We start from the raw sequence: 22911 nt of genomic DNA on the forward strand, positions 1-22911 counted from the left end.
TGCCACTGAGAGGCAGGGTGGCCTGGGTCCCTGCCAGGGGCAGCAGCTGATGTGGTGTGCAGAGTTCCACCTGCCCACTCTCGGTGATGTCATGGGCCACCGTTGGCATCCGAGTGCATCTGGTCCTGCTCAGACTCTAAGGATAATGGCTCAGCCCCAGCACCTCACTTTGCTGCTGCTCTTGAGGCTTGCCAGAGGTGATTTCCCATGACGGAAGGCGTGCCTTCCGGTGTGAACTCAGCCCCAGGCCGCTCAGAGGAGAGCGTCTGCTGCCAGCTCAGGAGCCAGCTTGGCTTAGCCCCTGCTGTCCGTCCGTCCATCTGTGTGACCTGCGAGGGGGTCCTCAGGAGCTGCCAGAGGCCATTTACACGTGTGGCCAGGTCCCCCGTCCCCCAGGCCTCTGACTAAGTACTGTGAGAGCACAGGCTGCCCCTGCCTCAGAAGGGAGTCCTGGGCCACTGCGCTGTGTCTCTGCAATGTGAGCGTACGCAGGGAGAGCAGTGCACGTGGCTCGGGGTATTATGTAGGGCAGAATTCTGGAATTCAGCCCAGGGACAGGCCTCACCAGTCCAGTGGGAGCCAGGGGCAAGGTGGAGGCCGTGTTTCTGCGTCAGGTGAGGGAGTTGGTTTCCCTTCCGTGGAGCACTGTGCAACAGAGGGGCTGCCTGTGCCCCATGGAGAGGCTGTTCCAGGCTGAGCCTCTTGGTGCCGGAGAACGGCGCGTGATGTGCAGGTGAGGAGAGTTGCAAGTTGCTATGGGGTCATTGTGGGGGCCATTCAAAAGCATACGTTTCTATAAGCATTCAGACTCAATTTCCAAACCTTGTGTCTGGAAAGGAATTCAAAATTGTAATTAAATTGAATTTCCCCCAAAGGTAAAGGTTACATATTTAGCATAAGACTCTTCAGCCTCATCAGTCAGGTGTGCCACGTTGGAAAAGCACTAAGGGGCTAACACCACGGCATGGCCAGTAAAGCTATTCCCTGTGACACTGGGATCCCGTAAAGGTGCAGGTTTGAGTCCTGGCTCCTGCATTTCCGCTCCAACTCCCTGTTAATGGCCTGGGAAGTAGCCGAGGCTATCCCAAGTGCTCCGGACCATGCAGCCGTGTGGGAGTCTGATGGAGCTCTTGGCTCCAGGTGTCATCCTGGCCCATGTCTGCCATTGTAGCCGTTTGGGGAGTGAACAAGCCAGTGGGAGATTCTGTTTTCCTCTCTCTATTTTTGATGTTGTTTATGTAGTTGACGATGATGATACACACCCGTGAGTTCCACTGATTAGGGTGGGAAGAGTCAAAGGCATGGGGAGAGGTGTGTGGGGCAAACATTGCCAATTTTCGTTTTCCTCCCTTTTCTCCTGAGGGCGGAGTGCGGGTGGAGACTCTGCTCCAAGTTGCTAAACTGCATCAGTACTAGGAATGTCCATTTGATGTCATCTTAGAAACCCGATGTGGAGAAGAATGTTCTGTGGATCATTGCTTGAGTGGTTTTGATAGTTCTGAGACATTGTTGGTTTCATTGCTCCAAGGTTGAGAAAATCCTTCCAAGGTCCATTTGCTGACAGAGTCCACCATATTGCATCCACTCACCAGACACTTGCTGCCAGAGGTCAGCCAGGGGAATTGTTGAACCTGCTCCATTCTCCACCTCCTGGCATGGCACTTGTCGTCCTTGCAGGCCCAAACGAGATGGCTGTCTTGCGTCGCGTATGCACCTGGGCATGTCTTCCGCTGTAAGCACAGTGGCCTGGTCAGTGGAAGTCCCCCAGAAGTCATCCTTCACCTGTAACATACACCCTCCAGAGTCGTCCTTCCCACCTATCCTTCCCTGAGCAATCCACAGCCCCCATGCCCACGAAGCTCCTGAGCCAGGTCTCCCAGCTGGGCAGCAAGCCTGCTTGGGTTCCTGCTCACCTGCCCAGGGCCTGAGCGAATGCATGGGTCCCAGGTCTGGTCCGCCGGCATGCCATGCCAGTGTGCTGGCCTTGGGACCCTACCCCTTCTCTTTCTTATCAGTCTATAGCTCTACCTTTCAAATAAATACATCTTTTCATTGAAAGGCATTAAGATTTCTCCTGCTAGACAGAGGTACTTGAAAAATAGAAGAAAAGCTTGGGGGCTGGCACTGGATGCAGCAGGGCAGACACTGCTTGGAGTGCCCAGACCTCATGGTGGAGTATTTGGGTTCAAGTCCCGGCATTGCCTCTTCTCCTGTTTCCTGTTCATGCGTACCCTGTGAGGCAGCAGAGATGGCTTGTGTATGGGGTCCCCTGCCAGCCACGTGCGAAACCTAGGTGTGAGTTCTAGGATGCTGGCCTCAGTCTCGCACAGTGCTGGCTATACAGGCATTTGGATCTTAGTTGATTTGAGCCTCCTTTGAGCTGAGTTAGCAGGAGACTGGAGTCCAAAGCGCAAGCCCGGTGTGGGACCCAGGTGCCCCACCATGGGCACACAGCTAGGCACTTGGCCCAGCACCCACCCTGCATTCTCTTGGCCTCTGTGCCTTCCAGGTACCATCAGGGCCAGGGTTCCCGTCTCCATGCTTGCCACCATGTTTGTCTTCTGGGTCTGCTGTAACTGTTTACCACCACCTCGGTGGCTTAGAACAATAGGAAATCCCCCTCTGCCGGTTCTGGAGGCAGAAGTGCAGGTGCTGGGAAGTTCCAGGGAAATGCCTGTCCTTGCCGCCTGCAGGTTCTGGTGACTCCAGACTCTGCCCCCTGCCTCTGTCCTCACTGCCTTCTTTTGGTGTGTGGTGCTCCCCTGGGAGGACACCTGTAATGCATTTTGAGATGCTTCCTCCCACCCTGCCTGCCCCACATGCTCCTTAACCACATCTGCATATCTTCCCCATAGCAGAGGCAGCCAGTGTCACATATGGGGCATATGTAAATGTTGAGTGACCACACCCTTGCAGCGCAGGATCACCTTGTACTCTGGTGACATGAGTGCTAGCTTTGGTGGCGTATTCCTTGTTTGGAAAATGCAAGAGGCAGGAGCAGAATGAGGTCTCTCACAGGGCACAGCTCACCCAGCGCTTGCTTACCTGGCACTGGCGGCATTGACCTGCCTGTCAAAGACCCTGGGGAGGCGGCCTTAGATTCAGTTCATGCCCTGGGCCGCGAAAGTATTAGCTTTCAAAAAGATAGAATTAATGAGTGAGGGAAAGGAACAGTGTAAGAATTTGCATTATGGAGATGTGTATTGTCTGCCAGGCACAAGGTGTTAGCATTGCTCAGCTTTTTGAAGGCTGCAGTTTTCAGAGTGTTGCAATAATTGATAGAAAGTTGGTCCTGAATGTGCACACCTCTAGGAAGATACTCCTGGGGCGTCCGCTCGGCCTAGATTACCCAGCTCCACTGAAGGGACACCTTGTCATCCCTTTGGTCTCTTTCAAGGACTGGGTGCTTTTCATTTCTATTTTACTTCATTTGAAAGAGGAGAGAGAGAAGTTCCACCCTCCAGTTCACGCTTCAAATGCATGCAATAATCAAGACTGAGCTGGGGTGAAACCAGGAGCCAGGAACTCAGTCTGGGCCTCCTGTCCCCAGGGAGCAGGGACCCATCTGTTGCCTGCCGGGGTGGGCATTAATGAGGAAGCGGGACCAGGAGCAGAGGCAGGGCTGCATGTGCAGGCACCCCCACACGGGTTGTGGGCATTCCAAGCATCCTCCCAGCTGCTATGCTGTGAGCAGTAAGGGCTCTCGACAAAGTATAGAAGGAGGCACTGGCTGGTGGGCTGGCCCTTAGCTGCCTCTGCTGTCAGCACATGGGGCACGGAGGCTTCCTGCAGCCGACTGCCTTTAGTGTCATCCATGGGATGTTCCAACACACAGATGGGCACTGACCCCAGGCCTCATCAGTTTTGCATTTGACCTTAAGGTAACATGGAGTAAGAGGCACTTTGTTTCATAAAGCCCTGGGAGCGCTGAGCAAGGCCTGCAGTCGTGTGGCTACCATGACAGTCAAGATGTATGCCAAGACTCGAAGTGTGAGAGTGGGGTGGGAATCCTAGCAGAATAGATTAAACTACTGCTTGCAGTGCCAACATCCCATATAAGCACAGGGTCGAGTCCCAGCTGGCTGCTCCACTTCCCTCCAGCTCTGTGGGAAAGCAGTGGAAGATGGCTCAATTGCTTGGGGGCTTTGCCTCCATGTAGGAGACCTAGATGCAGTTCTGGCTTGCTTGTCTTGCTCTGACCCATCCCCCTTATTGTGGTCGTTTGGGAAATGAACCAGTAGATGGAAGAGCTCTTTGTGTGTGTGTTTAAGTCTTTAAAAAAGAATGCAGATGGTTCCTTCATTCCAGGGTAGTGTCTCATACAGCTCCTTTCCCATCAGCGAAGTGTCTGTGCCATTCCGCACTCCTAGCAGTGTTGTGTGTGCTCCGGTTGCTGTGCATCTTCATCGGCAGTTGCATTGCGTTCTGTTGTGTTTGGCTTTACCTTGCAGCCATTGCTGAAGAGTGCAGTGGTGGCTTGGTGTGCAAGCTAGCTCCTCTTTGACCTACTTTGGTTGAGCTCCTGAGTCCCATCCAGCAGTTCTGGGCTGACCTTGCTCATTGTGGACAGCTGCATGTGGCATCCCTCCCACCTTTGCCTGGCCTTGCTCTGAGAGCACAAGGCACACTTGGGTTGACTGTGATCGGACAGCGGCCAGTGCAAGTGAACGTGAGGCCACACGCTGCGGGCGCCTCGCTCTGCAGGTTGTTTTCTCTGTGAGGTATAGGATTATAGGTGTAAAGATTGGTCTGAGGTGGGGTAATGCTGACCTGGCCATCGCAGAGACCTAAGGGAGTGAACTGATGAGTGAGGCGAGCACGGCTGTGATCCCAGCCTCTTCTGCATGGCTAGCCAGGGTCATGGAGTGCCTGCCAGCAGGCTCAGAACGTGGGCTTCCCTTCCCTACCCCTTCTTTACTCCGTGCCACCTGCCCGTAGAACGCATGAGCACAGTGCAAAACAGTAGCCTCTGTACGGCATGAATGCTTCTACAGACCAGAAAGTGTCTAAGTTAAAGGGTGATAGAAAAAAAACCTAATGTATTGGGAAAGCAGGAAGAAATGCTGAGGTTAATACATACTGTGAGCCTGCGAACAGAGAGCAAGGGCTGTAAGGAAGCCAGGAAGGGAAGGGCTGCCGCTCTGTTTAGGCAACCTGAAGCCATCCACCTCCTCACCCTATCCAGCCCTCAGGCACAGCCCAGGCGCAAGCATCCCTCTGTCTGCAGACTTGATTGTATCCTGGGCAGTCCCACGAGCTGATGGCGCTTGGGCACAGGTATGTCATTTGGTCCTGGTTGGAGAGAAAACCGCTGGGCATCCTACCTGGCTCTTCATGAGGCCAGTGAAAGGGCAGTCCCTGCCTGTGCTGGGCAGAAGCCTCCTTCCTTCCCACCTGCTTGTCCAGGTGCTGGGAGAGACTCAGAAAGGACCCCTCTGGGCAGGATTTGGATCAGTTGCTGCTCTCCGAGATACCTTAAAATTAGGTTCTGCAGTGGTTAACTTGTTTGCAGTGATTTGGTTAATGATTCTTACAAACCTAATGACACCAGTTTCAGGTAACCCAGCTGCCTCCCCATCCTCCTGTAAACCAACCTCAGGTAGGAACAGGAACCTGGCGGCCTTAGTCCTGCCCCAACTCGGGCTGTAGCCCCTGGTGCAGCCTCTTCCGTGTGCCTGCTGGGGCCAAGCCCTGGCCCCCTCAGGGGCTGATGCCTTGTGGTCACTGTGTGTTCTCTTGCTGCCCTAGGAAATGATTGCCCACATACCAGCGTGTCCACAGTTCTGCAGGTCTGTGGACCAAGCCCAGCGTGGTACAGCAGGCGTTGGTTCTGGGTTTCCTGAAGCTGAAACTAGATGGAAGCTAGGTTGCAGTCCTTCGTAGCAGTTCAGGGTGAAAGGCTTTGAGGCTTGCACTGCACGTGGCAGATTCCAGTTTGGTCTGGCTGTAGGGTTGAGGCTGCCGTGTCCCTGCTGGCTGGCAGCTGGGGCCCATCCTCAGCTTCTAGAGGCTGCCTGGGTTCCTTTGTTGCCTTTTCCCTCTAAGTGCTGAGTTCAGAGGCCGGGCTTCTCGCCCTCAGGATCCCTCTGAGCCCCACCACCTCTGCCACCTCTTAGACCCAGGTTATCTGAAAGCCAGAGTGGCCTTGGCAAGGTTTCCAGTCCACCCTCTTGTCCTAACCATCGTGACTTTCTCCACTGAGTTGAAGTTTCCAGCAGCTGTTGAGCCACAGACTTCCTGGAGAGCCGGTTTCCAACCTGAAGCATATGGATTCCAGTAACCCTTAGATGCAAAGCCAGTTGCCTCCTGCTGGCGTCTGTGTTCTTGATTAAGCAACCACTTGCTTTTGAGTGTGAGATTAAAGCCACATGACATGCATGTACGTCACAGCCTTTCTTTTAAGATTTATTTATTTATTTTTATTGGAAAGTCTGATATGCACAGAAAAGAGACAGAGGAAGACCTGCCCACTGATTCACTCCCCAAGTGGCTGCAACAGCCAGAGCTGAGCTGATCCATAACGAGGAGCCTGGAGCTTTTTCTGGGTCTCCCACGCAGGTGCAGAGTCCCAAGGCTTTGGGCCGTCCTCGACTACTTTCCCAGGCCACGAACAAGGAGCTGGATGGGAAGAAGGGCTGCTGGGACCTGAACCAGTGCCATATAGGATGTTGGCATGTGCAAGGTGAGGACTTTAGCTGCTAGGCTACTGTGTCAGGCCCCATCACAGCCTTTCTATGACAGTGTGTTAAAATATATAAGGCAGGCACCAGAGAGCCCCGTTGGGTCTGTGACTCTCAGCCTACGCCTGACACACCACGGCTATGCCATGGATATTAGAAATTTTCGCCATTTACCCAAACACCAGATACACGGAAGATCAGATGTTCAGCACAGAGGGTGGATGGTGCTTGGAAGGGAGAGAAAGCAAGGCAAAGGGGGAGGATCATAGGGAGGGAGCAGAGAGGGGAAGAGAGAGGACCCTCCTTTAGAGGCAGGAGGGGGACTCCAGGGAGCCCAGCAAGGGCCAGTGGGGAGGCAGGGAAGAGAGGTCCACAAGCCTGGGTGAGGGAGGAGAGAAAGAATGAAAGAACATAGGGGCAGATACTGGGAGTTAAGTAGGGATTGGTGGATAGGGCTGTCAGATACAAAATGGGACGCATAACTAACGCAAGCCTTTACAAAAATGAAACCAACACTTAAGGAAATGGAAACTTGAAGCAACTAAAGCAGCAGTGGGGGTCTCATCAGTCTTCAAGTCACTCCTCACAACGGGCACTTGTCGAGTGAATTAAGTGAAGACAACACCGCCATGCTTTACTCCATTCATGCTACCTGTGCGGTGCAGGAACAGTGTGGCCAATGCTGCCACAAGAAATGTTGCTCTTCTAGAAGTTTCTTGTGCTCATGGAACTAGAAGCATGCAGGCTCCAAAGCAACATTTGGCAATCTTTGCCCACGTTGTGGAAGAGAGTGTGGCTCCCCCTTAAGGTTCTGGATTCCTGGCAGGTTTGAGGACCTGCATGGCAGAGCGTGCTTGCATCAGCTCAGCTTGTGTACCGTGTGAGGAGTGAAAGCTGTCTCCCTTCCTAAACACCAACGGAGTGTGTGAAAGGAGCCTTACTGAGCGTGGAAGCAGTAAGCACCTTCACTGGCAGCAGGTGACCCGTTTGTTTTCTCTTGCCTTTTGCTGTTCGTCTGTGGAGCTGCCGCCCTAGTTCTCCAGGCCTCTGTACAGGTGAGGTCACAGTAGTTGTCCTAACTCAGATTGCACTGACCTTATTCCTCAAGGCTCCAGGCCCCTTGCTCATTTAAACATGGAACATTTCTGGAAGTGCCCAGGGCTCTGTCCTCTGGGGCCACTGGGCAGGAAAGCCCACTGCTGCCTCTCCTGATCTCTGGAACAGAGACAGCAGTTGCCAACAGCATTGCAGTGTGTGTTGCGGCTTCTCAGCTGCCTCTCATGTGAGAAACTGCCCTTGTGTGTGTGTGTGTGACCATGGCATTCTACCAGGTCTGTCCCTTTCTCCCTCAGAGGCAATCCTTCCAAGGGCCTCTGATCCCTCCTAGAGTGTCTAAGCATGGTCGCAGCAGCCCAGCAGGGAGCCTGGCCCGGGGCCCAGCCACAGAGCTGTCCTTTTAGCTTTGGATGTGTCTAGGCCACATCTTCCCATCCATTTTCCAAACCATTAGTGTCATCTTTCTCCTTCTCCAATAAGCTTTTGGGATGCAGAAGGTAGAAACAGGTTCAGATCTCAGCTGTTTTTAGGTACCTGCCTTTTGCCCTTTGATCTGGCCAATTGTCTTTTGCAGTTGGCGATTTAAGGACATCTGCTCTTTGTGCTAAAGGTTCCTCTTGCCTCAGCCCCTAAAACCTCTTACTTACCTCATTCCATTTTTCTCATCCTGATATGAACATTTCCCAATGTGAAATGACAGCCTAGACCAGATAGAGTTGGCAAGAACCTTGACTGTGAAAGTTCAAGATACAAAGAAAAAAAAAAATGCCCCAAATGATTGATAACCCAAAGTGTCACTTTTCATAGTCCCCAAATGTCGTGAAAAATGCAAGCTCTACTTCAAATGCAATGAGTAGCCTCAGGTGCTCCTGTGCCCCAAATATTGCTTTCATATATATGTAATTATTTTTAACTGAAACACTCAGAAATGAAAAGTAACCCCTGCCCTTCTCTCTTCCACGGCCTGCAGATAAAGCCCACTTTTGGTTGATTTCCACCACCTCCTTTAAAAAAATACTCCTTATATGGTGGTTTGTAGGCCGCGAAGTAGCTGTGTGATTAAAATGTCAAAAAGAGTAAGGAACCTGGCCTCCAGGAAGAGTGAGTTTGGAGATTTATGTAAAGGCAGAGCACCGAGTGGGGAGAAGGCCGAGTCTTTGAGGTAGCGAGGTGTCAGGATGGGAGAATTTAAGAAAGATTCTGACCACTCCTTCCAGGTCCTTGCTCGACCCTTCTCTGTGAGCCTAGAAACTGGCAGGGGGCATCCTGTTGTACTGCAAAGGTGGCAGGTGCAGGTTTGTGGCTGTGTAAGCTGCATACCTGCATCTGTAACATAGCCTTTGCTTGTTTGAGTTCTAAGACTCGTTTGTAACTTTGAGAGCCCCTCCCCTGTATCACACAGTGGAGCTGGTGGGGTGGGGAGAAGAGGGGAAACATGGGTCTGGGGCAGAGTGGGTTTAATTTATGATCAAGGAAAGCCTCTGATCATCTGAATTCTTACCTAGGCAGGTTGCTGCTGCAGCCACAGCCCCTGACCGCTGCATAAGCTGACAAGAGCTGGGGGTCGATGTGGCCTCTTCCGATTCATGGTCTGTAGTCCTGCCCCACACCTCTGAACCCGTGTTTGTGTCCAGACCCCAGGGAGCCCGTGCATGCTCAAGGTAGACACACTGTTTGAGGGATACCTGCTCCTGGGAGTCGCAGCAGCTTTCAGAGGAGCCCATTTGCACCTGATGGATTTGTCTGGTTTTGAAGAGCCTCTTGCTCTCAGTCATAGCTACTAGCCAGAATGTCACCCTTTCTGATCATTATGATGTGGTGTTCATTCTGGTGAAGTAGAGGGCATGAATCTCCTGTTGCTTGGTCTGGTAAAGGAGGAAATGACTTTCCTGTAAAGCAGCTTGTGCTTGGGCGTCAGGTATTCTTTTGTGTGGAAGCTGTGCAGTACTTTTCCTGACTGTATAGGGGGTAGGCAGAGACAGATTCTTGTCTTGAACTCTGTTGACAAGAAATGTGACTGCTTCATGTTTTGTTTTGTTTTAAACTTTTTGGGGGTGGGACCAAACATGATGGCTCCACTGGCTAATCCTGCATCTGCAATTGCCAGTGTCCCTTATGTACGCTGCTTCATTTCACAGTTGTTCCACATCCCATCCAGCTCCCTACCTGTGGCCTGGGAAAGCAGCTGAGGATGGCCCAAGGCCTTGGGACCCTGCACCCGCGTGGGAGACCCGAAAAAAGCTCCTGAATCCTAGCTTTGGATCAGTTCAACTACAACCATTTGGAGAGTAAACTAATGGATGGGACATCTCTCTCTCTCTCTCTCTTTCTTTCTGTCCCTCTCTCTGTCTGTCTCTCTCTCTCTCTCAGCTTCTTTCTGTAAAGCTGCCTCTCCAAAAAAAAAGCAAACACTGTGATAAGCCACTACTTAGAATGCCTACATACAATTTTGGAATCATGGCCACTTACTTCTTGTTGAATCCCATGCTAATATAACCATAAAGCAGTGTATGGTGATCCAAACATGTGGGTTTCTGGCAGGTAGGAGACATGGATGGAGTTCCCAGCTCCAGGCTTTGCCTTAGTCCCACCCCCTATTATGACCATTTGGGGAATAAGCCAGGTTTAAGTTCTCTGTATATCACTTGTCTTTAAGATTAACAAATATTTTCTAAACTCTTGAAAAAATAATTTTAAAATTAATTTGAGGGGCAGAAAGAAGCAAAGGGTGTGTCCCGTATGTGCATTTACTTCTGATATGCCCATAATGACCTGAGCTGGGAACCCAGCCCAGGTATGTCACGTGGGTGGCAGAGACTGGGTTACTTAAGCAATCATGTCTTGTCTCATAGGGCTTACATTCACAGGAAGCTGCAGTCAGGAGTCAGAGCTGAATGCTCCGATATGGGACATGGGTATCTTAACCATTAGGCTAATTGCTTGTCGATCTGAGTTTCTTCATAGCAATGTGTCTGTGTCATTGCGCTTCTGTTGTTGGTTGTTGAGGAGCAAGCTCAATGCTTAGGGCCCTGATGTTGTGGTGCAGTGGGTCAAGCCACAGTGTCCCTGATGCCTCGTACCAGAACAGCACTTCCTAGTTGCTCTGCTTCTGCTCTAGCTGCCTGCTGAAAGACCTGAAATAGTCGTAGATGATGGCCTAAGGGCTTGGTCCCCTACCATCCTCGTAGGAGATCTAGTTGGAATTCCAGGCCCCTGGCTTCAGCGTGACTCAGCCCCTGCGTTTGTGGCCATTTGGGAAGAGAACCAGTGATGAAAAATCTTTAGCTTTTGGTCTCTTTCTATATCATTCTACCCTTAAAATAAACAAATCTGAAAGATCAGTGCTCGGAGAATGGAGACGGCTCCTGATTTGGCTGGCCCGGTTGTCCCTGTGTAGCCGCAGCCTGCTCTGCCTGCTGCATGGGGATCCCTGCGTATGCCTTGTCACGTGTCCCTTTCTGTGGTTGATGTAACACCTCTGTTTTCTTTGGCAGACACTCTTGCTTGTTTCTCCCAGTTCCTCCCAGTTCCTCCCAGTCCTTTTTTGATGTCTTGTCTGTGTTCTCTGGTAACCCATGGTTCCTTGTTTGTGTATAACGAATGGGCTAGAACTGATGGGAAGGTGCATGTTAACAACAAGCTGAACCTGCAGCCTGGCAGCTCCAGGGAGGGCAAGTTTCCATGATGATAGGTGTATCTTTTCTACTGGCAGATTTTCCCAAAAATCATTCCACTGGTCTCTTTGTCCAGGTTAGCAGACTTGGCTGGCAGTGTTTTCACAGCTGAATGGGCAACACATCTTGAACCTGCCGTCTTCTTGCAGAACTATTCATCATGATACTTAAGTTAAGCTCTTGGGTGATTATAGCTCTTGAAAGTCTGTGGGCTTGGAATTCAGCCTTTGCAGCAAATGAACAGCCTCCAGGATGAGGGAGGGAGTGCTCCTAATTTGGGTGGAGATTCAGGGTGGGGCTGGGGTCTCATTCATACAGTTCCCATCCAGTGGCTCCCTTGCCCAGTACCCACAATGACCAGGGGTAGGCCAGGCTGAATTCATGAGCTACAAACTCAATTCAGGCTTCCTCTGTAGGTATCAGGGACCCAGCCCCTTGAGCCATCACCTCCTAGCATCTGCATTGGCAGGAAGCTGGAATTGGAATCAGAGCCAAGACTTTGAACCAAGGTGCTCCAATATGGAATGCAGGTGCCCTAGTCCTCACTGCTTGCTCAGAGTCCACCTCTTTCTTCTCCGTAGACAGATCTCCATCCGCTCAAGAGTGTCAGGCCTCACTCATGCTTCTGCATTCAGAGAGGACTTGTGTATGCCTCCATGGACTGGACTGAGTCCTTAGCCTGCCTCCCTTCATCTGAAGCTTTCTTGCCCTCTTTGGCACCCTACATCTATTTTTCACAAGTTTGTTTTCTAGCCTGCTTCCTTTCTCCATGGTTTTTCTTTCCTCCCCTTACTGTAGCTTTAGTATGTTTCAAAAAGAGGTAGAAGCTGGTTAAGAACTCACCTGCTCTGTGTACATATTCTGCAGTGAGTGATTGAAAGGGGCAACAAAAATATATTTTGTGGCTGTCTACTGACCATTCGTTACCGAGTTTGAGCCGCAGCAATTTGTGGAGGGTTGTGCTGAAGAACATGTATTGACATTACCTCCGTGCTGCTTCAACTGCCAGTGGAAGTTCAGTGAGATCAGAGACAAGTGGAATGCACAGCCGAGGCCAGTGAGCAGCTGGGTGGTGGAAAGCTCCAGAGTGCTGAGTTATGGCTTGGCACACATGTGCTTTAACACTGAGTAAGACCACAGTGTGGCATCCTCCTGCTTTCCAGACATCCAAGTGGGGAAAGCTGTGCTTTTCTGCTGTTGTGACTGGGGATGGATTAGCATACGTAACTGCTCAGCCTTGTGTGCCCACTGATTGCATGTCTGATGTTCTTCACTGTATCCCAGTCTGATGTTGTATTGTATCTGACATTAATGCTAACTGATCCTGGGAGCTATATTGGCCTGCATCATGCATGCTGTTAAGGATTTTCCTCTTATTTTCTTTATTGCAGGAGGGTCATTTACTCAGCCTTTGTCTCTGGGATGCATGAGGACCAGAATTGGGGGGGGGGGTGCTTAGGAGGGAGGGACACAGTGTAGGAACCAAGTGTGCCCAACACACAAGTCTCTTAGCAGCCTGTGTGCTGTGTCCTTCTTGTAGTTACCAGTTGCCTCTGCATAAAATAGTTACAAACGCTTAGGCACACCTGGATGTTCCCTGCGGATTCTGTGTGACACTGGCATCCATGGTCCAGCCATTCATGGCAACCGTTATGCATTCACATGATACATGCCACATTTTTTTTAAAGATTTATTTTTATTATTATTTTTTTTATTGGAAAGGCGGATATACAGAGAGGAAGATCTTCCGTCCGATGATTCACTCCCCAAGTGAGCGCAACGGCCAATGCTATGCCAATCCGGCCAGGAGCCTCTTCCGGGTCTCCCACGCGGGTGCAGGGTCCCAAAGCTTTGGGCCGTCCTCGACTGCTTTCCCGGGCCACAGGCAGGGAGCTGGAAGGGAAGCGGGGCCGCCGGGATAGAACCGGCACCCATATGGGATCCCGGGCGTGCAAGGCGAGGACCTTAACCACTTGCGCCACTGCGCCGGGCCCGATACATGCCACATTTTAAGAAAATATTTCCTACTTGAATGTTTGTGAAGGACATGAGGGGTGAGTGGATTAGGGCCCAAGTAGAGATCTCTTAAGAGAGTTACTTCATCCTGAAGAGTTGGGATAAGCGGAAGTAAAGATATCTACTAAGTAGTGGAATGGCTGTTGTGTGGGATGGTTGAGCGACATTGGACCATAATAAGTAAGGATGTGAGCTCCCCAGAGTCTTTTGAATGGAAGAGAGCAGTTGGAGGGAGCACTGATGACAGCACTCTGCTGTACCTTAGGGGGCAGGTGGGCAGATCCCTGCGTTTGCCCTATTCTGCCTCTTCCCCCTCCTGCTGTGGTTTTTCTAAAATGTAGTGCTTTAGATAGTCTGGATACCATTGTGCAGCCTGTATTCCTCACTTAGTTCATGAACATATTTTCCTTTATAGCCATTCCATTTTCACCTTTAAGACAATCCCCTCTGTTGTATGGTTCAATAAATCATGGAGACAGCTAAATCATCTAATACCACATTTTAAAATCATGGTTTCTAAAATTTGAAAGAGCATTCGTACTTATAGAGTGCCGGAAGTATCTTTGAAAACATGGCTTATTTTAAGATTGAGTTTCAGAAGCATAGCTTCCTGCAACTGAGTGGTGTAGCTGCTCTGGCATTAAACCTTTAGATGGCAGCATCTCTCATCGTAGATTGTATTTAGAATGGAGTTGCTTCGATGCATCAGAGACCTGAGATGAAGAGTGCACAGAGGATTCCTGCAACACGCCTTGGTGGTGTGAGCCCAGAGGTGCCCCCAGGATGGGGCAGGGCAGAGCAGGGAGCAGAGCTGTGGATCCACTGTCCCTTTAAGTCCAAGGCACCCAAGGAAAACAAGTGAGTGGGTCCAGACCAAAATGTAATGTGATGTTTGAAAAGTGCAGACAGGGGAGGCAGCCTTATTTTTTTTTTTCTCATAAAGCAACCTAATTTAGATAGATCAGATATCATGCAATTCATCTATTAAAAGTATGCAGTACAGTACATTTTAGTATATCCACAAGCTTGTGCAACCATCACTGTAATGTAATTTTAGAACATTTTATCACCTCAAAAAGAAGTTCCATTCCCCTTAGCCATCACCCCACAACTCTGGCAGCTTCTCATGCTTGCTGTTGCTGTAGATTCGCCTATTAAGGGCATTCCATGGGAATGGAATTGTGTAGTGGGATCCTTTTGTAGCTGGCTTCTTTCATGTAGCATAAAGTTTTCAAGACCCATCCATGTTGTAGAATGACTCAGCGCTTCATTTTTTTGTCCAGGGTCCAGTCATGTTCCACGTGTGGCTAGACTCTTTATCAGTCATTGATGAGTCATGGGTGTTGGTGAACCATGCTGCAAGTGTCAGTTGTTGTGTGAGTGTATATTCACAGAGTGTGAGAGTCCTAGCCCTATGATTGCGTTGTAGCAGGCCTCCAAAGCCACTGGTTCACTGCTTGTTCCTAGCAGCCATGTGTGAGGGTTCCTCTGGTCTACAAACTACGTTTTCTCTGAGATGTTAGGTGTCTGGGGAGGAAGTGGCCTCTTATGTTCCTGAATGTGCTGGACTGACTGCTAGGTCCTTTCAGAGCAACTGTGGCAGCTACCAGGAGGGCAGGAGAACATGGGAGAATTCTGTGCCTTGCACGGTCGTTGTGTGTGTCACTATCCTGATAAGATGCCTGTATCCCCTGTTCCCTGCCTACTTGGAGCAGTGGATGTCACAAGCTGGCTCTTTGTCATTCTTGCCTCTTTCCTGTGAATATACTGATCAACTGATGTGTCCTCATCGTAGTTAAAAGGAAAATTACATGCACGCACACACATACACACACATATCACCAGCCATCCAGGTTTGAACATGTCAGAATCACCTACTTAACTCACAGCGGAGACAGCTGCAGCTGCAACAGCCTCACCACAGAAGAATAGCTTTGGTTTTTGTCAGTTTACATTCTCAAAAGCGAATGTACCCTTCTCTGCCTTGGCAGCTCTGTCGGGACGTTCGTGTGTGTGTGTGTGTGTGTGTGTGTGTGTGTGTGTGTGTGTGTGTGTGTGTGTGTGTGTGTGTGTGTGTTCGTTTGTTCGTTTGTTCGTTCCTTCCCGGGCGGGTGGGGGGGGAATGTCTGGCTCTTCCCGCAGGCATTCTCGGGTCTTGGTGAGGACACCCAGCGTGCCTCTGGAAAAGATGAGCCACTCTCAGCTCTCTCCCCTTGCAGGTCCGGTCAGGAAGCCCAAGTATGTGGAAAGCCCCAGGGTACCTGGAGATGCAGTGCTAATCCCATTCAGAGAAGTGGCCAAGCCAGCCCAGCCCGGTGAGAATGGTAAGAATGTTTTCAGTGGGTTTCTCCCCACTCTCTCAAGGGAAGGGGTGGGGGGGACAGAGGAAGGAAACTGCATTTCAAAGGAAACCCAAGTACCCCTGGAAGCAATGCTTTGTTGAACTGGCTGTGGTTTTTGGGGTACGGGGATACTATTCCCCTGGGGTGGTGGCAGATCTGTTTCCCTAGTGTGAATTCCTGGGATGGTCCCCACAGGGCAAGGATCACATGCACTGCATAAGGGTGGAGTTGCCTTTCCTTTGATTCCAACCGCCCGGCTTGGGTGACTGGGGAAGTCAGCCAGCCGGCTGCTCCCACAATCATGCGCTTTTCAATATCCTGCTTTTGGAGTGTCTAACAACAGGCTTCGGCTGCTGGAACTTGAATTGGGCAGAGCTTATTAACAACTTTCTGAAAAGCATCTGGTAACTTTTGAAAACTTTTGAACATATGAAGTGTTTCAGGGATGTTGAACTCAGGGCAAAAAAAAAAAAAAAAAAAGAAAAGAAAAAGAAAAAGCAGGTTATGGAAACCTTCCCACAAAGTTGTTTTCTGGATTCTTCTTCCTATATTTGAAAATCAGTGTCATAGGCATCACACAATTGTACTGTTTGGTCGATAAATTATTAGCAATTCTTTGCTTTGAAAATCCACTCTGGAATTTGCCCAATTGTTCCATTCTGAGAAGTCGGCCTCACTGCCCTGTGTCCTTTGGTTTGGGCTGGTGTAGGTGAGCTTGTCTGACCTTCAAATTAAGGGGGTAACAGTGAGAGAGAACTGGTGGAAGAAAACTCATCCATTTAGCAATACAGGATACCCTCCTCTACCTCGTGCAGTTGGGGTGTTCTAACCTCGTGTGTACAAGTGGTGCCTTCAGTGATAGATGGTGGGATGGGAGGGAAGGAGCACGTGGTGGGAAGATGGAGAATAGAACCAGAAAGGTCCCCTGGTTGCAGGATACTGGGAGGAGATTGTGCTGAAAATCAGTCAGGAAGAGAAGTTTGGAGCATGGTTGGTTGGGGAGACAGTGCGGGGCATTGTAGGGAGGCAAAGGATTGTGATTGCAGACATGAGAATGGTCACCCTGTCCTTTCTGTCCAGGTCCCTAAGTCATGCGGCTTGGGTCAGAGGACATGTGTGAAGAGGGACTCAGAGCAAGTGTGAGTAGCAAAGGTCTGGGACTCACAGCACTGTCTGATGAGACCCGCTGTCCACGGACATAGATATCTCTCTCTCTTGTGCATTCATGTGTGCAGCTGGTCTGTTCTCTGCTTCTCTCCAGTGTGTGTCTGAAGCTAGAATCTGGTATTGGTTGATGAGTTGATGATGGGCTGGCTGCCCATCTCAGGGACAGTGGTACTTCTTTCCCCAGTCAGTGCCCCCACAGCTTTGGTTACTGCTTCTGACTTTGGGACCAGTTTGCACTTCGCCAGGTGGCCCTTGGCTTCCTTGGCTGGCTGGGAGAGTTGTCCAGGCTCTGTGTAAGGTAGAACATTTCATCTAGTGGGGAGTGGGGGTCAGGAATGCAGGCTTTTGATTGTGCAAAGAAAGGTGGTTATAAATAGTTCCTGTTGTCAGCTTGCTGCCCCTGCTCCAGGGCAGGGCTGGCTCCCTTTCTTGGCGAGGAGGGTTTCTTGGGCTGACCTGTGCACTGAGCTTGTTGCAGGATTTTTGACTCCGAGTATGGCAGCAACCTCAAATTCTTGTCTCGTAGGAAAGAAGAATTTTCATGCGGACACAGTTTAGTTTTAACGCAAGATTTATTAGAAAAGCTAAGAAGAGAAGACTCCCATCCTAGTGATGGGAGGGGGTTTTGAGATAGAAAGGACCCTTACCTCCTGCCGTAGTGGCAGGAGGACAAGAAGCAAAACCCTAGTCCTCTGCCATAGTGGCAGGAGGAGAAGAATAACCCTAGTGCTCTGCCATAGTGGCAGGAGGACAAGAAGCAAAACCCGTATCAATGGTGGGGAATGCACCTTTTAAAGGTTTCCCTCAAAGATGTTTCTCCATGAACAAAGAAAATTCCTAGTTTCCATGGTACCTGGCCTTGGGACAAAAGGCCACAGAGGTGCCAGACATAGGACATTCCAGGCCTTAGGCAGATGTGTATTACTTCTTCCTGCTCTCCTTTCAATGATAAAGAGATCAGCCTGAGGCCCTCCCACATTGGCCAGAGGTAGTGGCCAATACTTCAGGTGGGGAATTGATATGCTATTAGCACCCCTGTCCCTTGGAAGAGACTTGTGCCCTGGTGAGTTCAAGACATGGTGGGGAAATTCTCTTTTATTCGGGGACCCAGAATACCCTAACTGCCTACTACCCACTCTTAACTCCTCTCAAGCTCAGTTCGCTTGCAGTCCTTGGTCGTGTTGGAGACACTGCAGTGTGCACATGCACACACTCCAGAGACCTCAGCACTATGATGTGGCACCAGCAGGCTCATGGGAACCAAGTGTGTGACGTGCAGGGGCTGTGCACCCAGGCCCAGAGCTGAGCATTTCAGCCAAAATTAAGACTGGGTACATTTTGACCTTTTTAGGTGTCAGGGTATAGGCACATGTCTCCTGTCCCTATGGCACATGGGCGTGTGTGGAGGTAGCACTGATACTGATGGAAGCCCTGGGAGGGCTCTCTTGCCCTTGGTTGATGAGGAGGTGGTTGCCTAAGAGAACCGAATGTGACAATTAGAAAAGGGTGATGTGTTTTGTAATCCTTCTGGGATTCTCTAAGTTTCAGTGGGGTTAATTAAGACTGCTGTATTAAAGTGTAGGTTTTGTGTCCAGGTCATTCAACCCCAAGTAAGGGCTCAAACCAGCAAGAACTAATTGTGGGTAAAAAAAATTAGCTCAGGCATGTGCATATGCATGATGGGCAAATACTAGCTTATAAGCTTTAATATTGGCATCATCACTTGATTTTCCTTTACAATTTGGTCATCTTCTTTGAGTATTTCCACTGAGCATTCTCAGTAAGTTCTTGACTGTGCTTTTCCAGGTCTATCAGTAGTATAGGACAGTGTTTACTAAATGCATAAAACCCTTGGAAACGGCTCCCGGTGAAATGCTTATGAAATTTCATGGAGACTCCTGAAATATCAGGTTATTCCTAAATCTTGAGAATACTCATTCCAGATTGCAGTGCCTACGTTTGCTCTGGTGACCATAGTGCAGCAACAAAAATTTGAAATCCCTAACTCTGAAATTTAAATCAAAGTACAGGAAAATCAAGGACCACTTTGAATTTTCTTGTTAACTGATATGAATGTAGGAGAGGGTCTTTACTAAGCTATTGGAACAATGCATAATTTGAATGACATTAGGCGTGGATTTCACAATCTTTGCATCCAAACAAGTTTGTCTTTTTCCCCATGAATTTTTGGAAAGGCCCACTTATGTGTAATTTGCATGTTTTAGTCATGAGAGAAGTAGATTAAATGATGGGGCACATGAATTTTTTTTTGGTTAAAAAATACTTTTTATTATTGAAATTCATGTAAGAACATTTTTAGGAGAAGACAGTTTACTTTTTTAAAATTTAAAGAAAAATTGAAATCCAGTGTTTTCTGCTCTGTAAAAAAAAAAATGACAATGAGTTGTCAGATGAAAAATACCATTTTTTTTTCCTGTCAAATGGTCTAACAGACTGTGTGTCCCACTGATTGAGCTCTTTAAAATGAGCTTCCTGTTTATAAACATGTAATTGTTCAGAGAGAAAATGACATCTCCCTACAAACCAGTATCTCTGTATTAATGGGTGCTTTGGGGGGACCCCAGATAGATTAAAGGTGAGTATTAGATTGCAGTATGATTCACAACCTTTTTCAAAAAATTAGGAACAATCTATTTAGCTTTGCTTCAGTGTATTATTAGTATTAGTGGCTTGAGCAACCTTTAGGGGAGGGATGAGAAAGTTTTTAGTTGCGTGAGTCATGGCTTAGGGAAGATCAATCTCAAAATATTATGAAACTTATTTTCTGGCAGCCTAGTTAGCAAATAAAATTACCATATGTGAAAAACAGCATAATTTAATATAAAACTATCAGAAGGGAGAGGTCTGTGTTTTAGATATGTTTAAGTAAATGTTGATGCTTTTTTGCTTTAATTAAAAAAAAAGTTTGTTTAAAAGGCAAAGTGGTAGAGTTGGAGAGAGAGAGAGCAAGAGGAATCTTCCATCAGCTGGTGTATTTAAATGGATGCAATAACCAGCGCGGGTCCAGGATGAACCAAGAGCCCAGAGCCTCACCCATGTTTCCCACGTGGTGGCAGGAACCCAAGTACTTGTGCCATCTGCTGATGCCTTTCCAGGCACTTTGACAGAGAGTTGGACCCAAAATGGGGCTTGAACTGGCATTCCAATATGGGATGTAGGGGTTACAAACAGCTCACTCTCACTGTGCCTCTGATGCTTCATTATTACTTTTATTATCCTTTCAGACATCTAAAATGTACAGGAAATTTAAAAAGTGTAAAGAAAGATGATATTTACCTACCTATATCCTCATTTAAGCCATAAAACCTAATTGTGTGGATCCTCTAACCATATTCAACTTTCTCTTCCCCAGAGGTAGTCCTAGTCCTACTTTTCTTTGGTTTTCAGCTTGTTATAATGGTGATGCATTGTTTAAACAGTGATGGAATATTTGCTTAGATGGAAATATGTAAAGGAAGCATCCCTATTGTGAGTGAGTGTGTGTGTGGTGAGAGAGAGGCAGCATGTCCGTTCATGCTTCATAGTGAAGTCTGTGCTATGAGAAATTACTAGATTGATTGCTATTTCAGATGAATGTCAAGTCTGATCGTGGTTTAAAGATTGGTAAATAAAGAATAACTACAAAACAAGGGAGGGATAATGACTAAGCTGGAGGAGATGGAACCATCTGTTTTGGTTTGAGTTCAGTTTTCGGCATACTGACTTTGAGGTGATGTTGGCCCCTCAAGGAAAATGTGTCCGCCCAACAGGTGGAAAATAGAACTGAGCTCAGGATGTCAACCGGGCATCCACTTGGTTGGTGGTCATGGACTAAGATGAAATCACTTAGGCTTGGAAAAAGGAGGTAGCAGAACTGAGACACTTTGGTTCTTTCTTTATTAATGGTGAACAGCAGGCCAAAGAAGCACCAGCAAGATGGTTGGGGAGGAGAGTCTGTTACAGCATAGTCTCTAAGTATGTTGACCACTTTTCTCCCTTGTAGAACAGACATGTTAGCAAGATCAGAAATCTACAGGAAAATCTAAAGAGGTGTATTAAAAAAAAGAAAGAAAGAAAGAAAAGAGCTGCTGTTGTGACACATCCAGCATCCCTCAAGGGCACTGGTTCAAGTCCCAGCTGCTCTACTTGCAGTTCAGCTTGCTGCTAATGTGTTTGGGAAAGAAGAGGATGATGGCCCTGGGCTCCAGTCACCCGTGTGGGAGACCTGGAGGAAACTCTTGGTTTTGGCCTGGCCTGGTCCTGACTGTTGCTGCCATTAGGGGAGTAAATCAATGGATACAAGATCTACCTCTCTCTTTCTTTCTGTAACCTGAAAAGGTTAACAGGGCTGTTTCAGGAGAGCTGTGAAGAAGAGAGTTAACTTATAGGGATGTGATCAGGAAACCTGATTCAGACAGACCCAACTATTTTACCCCCTAGAAGTTGGTCGTGAAATGTAAGGAACTATCAGGGCATGTAAGACATCTGTTACTAGAGTGAGAGGCATCAATGGCTGGTATTTGTTAACTGATGTATTAAGAAGGAAAATTTAGCACAGTTATAAACTGAATGCCAAGTTTGTAAGTATACATCAGACATACAGATGTTGCCAGAACCCTCTTCAGTTTGTATGATCAAAACTTTTAATAATTCCGAGAGAGACTTCCATTTCCCTTGTGTTGACATTTGCATTGGTGGTATAAAGCAGCAGTTGTCATTGAAGCTTGTGACACCTTAATAAATGCACATCCAAGCAGGGGCATCTGATACCTTAGTTGGAGTATTGATCACCGCTGTGTTCTTGTATCAGAAAAACTTCACTGAAGAAGACCCCTGGCAGAGCACTTAAAATGATGGTGTTAGCTATTAACCCCTGAACACCAGCTTCTGTGTGATGAGTTTGTGTATGTGCATAAAGCACCTCTGCAGGCAGGAGCAGAGTGATTGTCTCAAGGAAAAAGGGTTATGAGTTTGCTTGAGTTACAAGCTGAACTAGCCCTATTTTAGCAGCCTTGAAAAGGGAGCACCAGTTTTATTTGAAGGGATGATCAACAGACTCTGGTTATTTAAAAGTAGGTGATTGGCATGCATTTTCTCAAAAAGTGCATGAAATATTCCTGTCACTTTGAGTGAAAAACAAGAATGGAAACAAATTGCCTCAGAGAGTTAGTTATTAATGCAGGAGCTCGACCTTTCAAATGAGAGTCCAGGATTTGGGAAAAGTGCATCTGTCACATGGCTGTCTAAGAATTTTTGTTAGAGATTGGTGGTATTAAAGAATGTGATATTTTGATATGATATAATGGGTGTGCTACTGTTTGTAAGAACTACACAGTGAGTATTTTTTAAGTGATCCAATGCATGATGCTACAAAATGTTGCATGGTTAAAAGACCCATTTAAAATATAAAATGGAACAATGGATTTGCTCTCCACATATGACAAGTTCATTGATGGGGATTCCAAATCAGTACAGAGATTTATGTTTAAGGAATTCTTTTTCACAGTTTGGTTCAATAGCAATGAAAAATCTGGAATTAACTGAAGAAACCCTGCTCTCTGGCTGCAGCTTTTCTTGTGCTGCAACCTGAAGAACGTAGCTCAGCAGGTGGAATAAAAAAGCACACAGGAGAATCCAACTGTATTCTCTGAAATCAGGCATTAGAGACATTTTTAAATGTAAATCTATCATTCTTTTATGATTGACATTAGTTATTTTTAAAATACCAGTGGTTTCAGTAGTGAAACCTTAGTTTTAATTTCTAGTACAATAAATATTGATATGCAATCCGAGTTCTTTGGAGTCCCCAACAGTTTTAAAAATTGAGCCCTGAAACCCAAAAGTTTACAAACTCTGAGAGGAAGGAAAATGAAGAGAAAAATGATCCAAAGAGTTACTGAGAGGAGTAGGAGGATAGCGCCAGGCTGACTGAAAAGGCGAAACTGAGGACTTTTTTTAAAGAAGAAATTGCAAGG

At 48.0% G+C, this 22911-nt stretch overlaps 1 protein-coding gene across 1 annotated transcript in view; it reads left to right on the forward strand.

Annotated features, from left to right (window-relative positions):
- Window positions 1-22911, forward strand: part of TANC1 (tetratricopeptide repeat, ankyrin repeat and coiled-coil containing 1) — a 243763-nt gene that overhangs the window by 141325 nt on the left and 79527 nt on the right. Inside the window, exon 4 of the mRNA XM_040971995.1 lies at window positions 15647-15751. Coding sequence (XP_040827929.1) covers window positions 15647-15751 — 105 coding nt within the window. The remainder of the gene's footprint in view (window positions 1-15646; window positions 15752-22911) is intronic.

Source organism: Ochotona curzoniae, unplaced genomic scaffold, assembly GCF_017591425.1.
Source record: "Ochotona curzoniae isolate NIBS_2020 unplaced genomic scaffold, NIBS_Ocur_1.0 contig_2210, whole genome shotgun sequence".
Lineage (NCBI taxonomy): Eukaryota > Metazoa > Chordata > Mammalia > Lagomorpha > Ochotonidae > Ochotona > Ochotona curzoniae.